This window comes from Priapulus caudatus, unplaced genomic scaffold, assembly GCF_000485595.1.
Source record: "Priapulus caudatus unplaced genomic scaffold, Priapulus_caudatus-5.0.1 Scaffold756, whole genome shotgun sequence".
NCBI lineage: Eukaryota > Metazoa > Priapulida > Priapulimorpha > Priapulimorphida > Priapulidae > Priapulus > Priapulus caudatus.
In genome coordinates, this window is record NW_014577817.1 from 147,556 (window position 1) to 149,035 (window position 1,480).

The 1,480-nt window shown below is 41.6% G+C and overlaps 1 protein-coding gene across 1 annotated transcript; it reads left to right on the forward strand.

The window, feature by feature from the left end:
• The first annotated feature begins 329 nt into the window (after nucleotides 1-329).
• On the forward strand, nucleotides 330-1,479 carry LOC106813333 (polycystic kidney disease protein 1-like 1). Its single transcript, XM_014817456.1, has 2 exons — nucleotides 330-595; nucleotides 1,284-1,479. Exons 1-2 carry the CDS (start codon nucleotides 330-332, stop codon nucleotides 1,477-1,479), a joined length of 462 nt encoding a protein of 153 aa, XP_014672942.1.
• The last annotated feature ends 1 nt before the right edge of the window (nucleotide 1,480 follows it).

The following is a 1,480-nucleotide window of genomic DNA, read 5'->3' on the forward strand; positions in this document are numbered from 1 at the left end:
TCATATCATATCATGTCATATCATATCATGTCATATCATGTCATATCATATCATGTCATATCATATCATGTCATATAATATTATGTTATGTTATATCATATCATATCATGTCCGATCATGTCATATCATATCATGTCATGTCATATCATATCATGTCATATCATATCATATCATATCATATCATATCATATAATAGCATATCATATCATATCATATCATGTCATGTCATATCATGTCATGTCATATCATATCATATCATGTCATGTCACATCATGTCATATCATATATCATGTCATATCATATCATATCATGTCATGTCACATCATATCATGTCACATCATGTCATGCTGTGTTGCATGCTGCAGGGTATCGCGGCGAGGCAGCGTTCTCGCTACCTGCGTTTCGCGCGACCGCCGCCGGAGCGACAGCTGCTGGAGGCGCGCGAACAGACGATGAAGGAGAAGCAGACGTTCCGCATCGTCGGTGACGTCGTCGGATACGCGTTGCTACTGGCAACCGTTGCCGCGGTGGCGTTTGCTCGCGATCGCTCGCACATGCAGCGTCTCAACGAGTCGGTGCGCGCCGCCTTCGTACGGTGAGTGTCGCGCGGGGGCGGTGGACGTTAGCGAGTGATAGTGATCGTGATAGTATAGCAATGTATAGTGATGTTATATCCTATTAGTTATCAGTTATCTTACATTTATCTAGGTCATAATTGCAGACCTAGTTATAGTACTAGTTATAAATTGTCAATTGTTAATTATTGAGTAAATGCAGGGAATACTGGTTACATTTCCACTTGCTTCCACTAACTTGATTGTACTATTTGACTCGAATCATCGAACCACATGTCGCTAATGGAAAATAGGGGTTGCTGCGCTATGTTAGATGCGTGCATGGCTGCTATGTGCAGGGATGAGAATTTTCCTCGGATCTGAGAAATTTCTCGGATTTGACAGTCCCTGGGGTCGATTTTGTGAAACGTCTAAATTCCATGAGAAAGGTTTGAGGGGTGGGGAATAAGGTTAAGGATGTCAATTCTGTATTTCAACTTTCAACAGTACCTTTATTCAATAAGCTTCTTCTTTGTACATGTATGTGTTACATGTACACATAATATGAGAACGTGTGTGTAATATAACAGTAACACAAGTTATGTTGTATTTATTAACAAGTAAAACACATTGTATTAGTTTTAATGAAATGTGTTGGTTTGCCCCCCCTCGGACTTCCTCTGAAAACGAAATTCTTCATTCTGATCCCTGTATGTGTGTGTTTTACAGGACACCCGTCATGGCATTCACGGACATACGCTCGCCTCCTGACTGGTGGACGTGGAGCAATACTGGTCTTCTGCAGGGTCTGTTTCCCGACCCTCACACATCTAAGGTATGTTTGGCATTCTCCTGCCGTATCTGCGAGATCTCTTCACCGTCTTCCTGTTCTCTTGAGGATTTTATACTCGTAGAGTATAAATAGA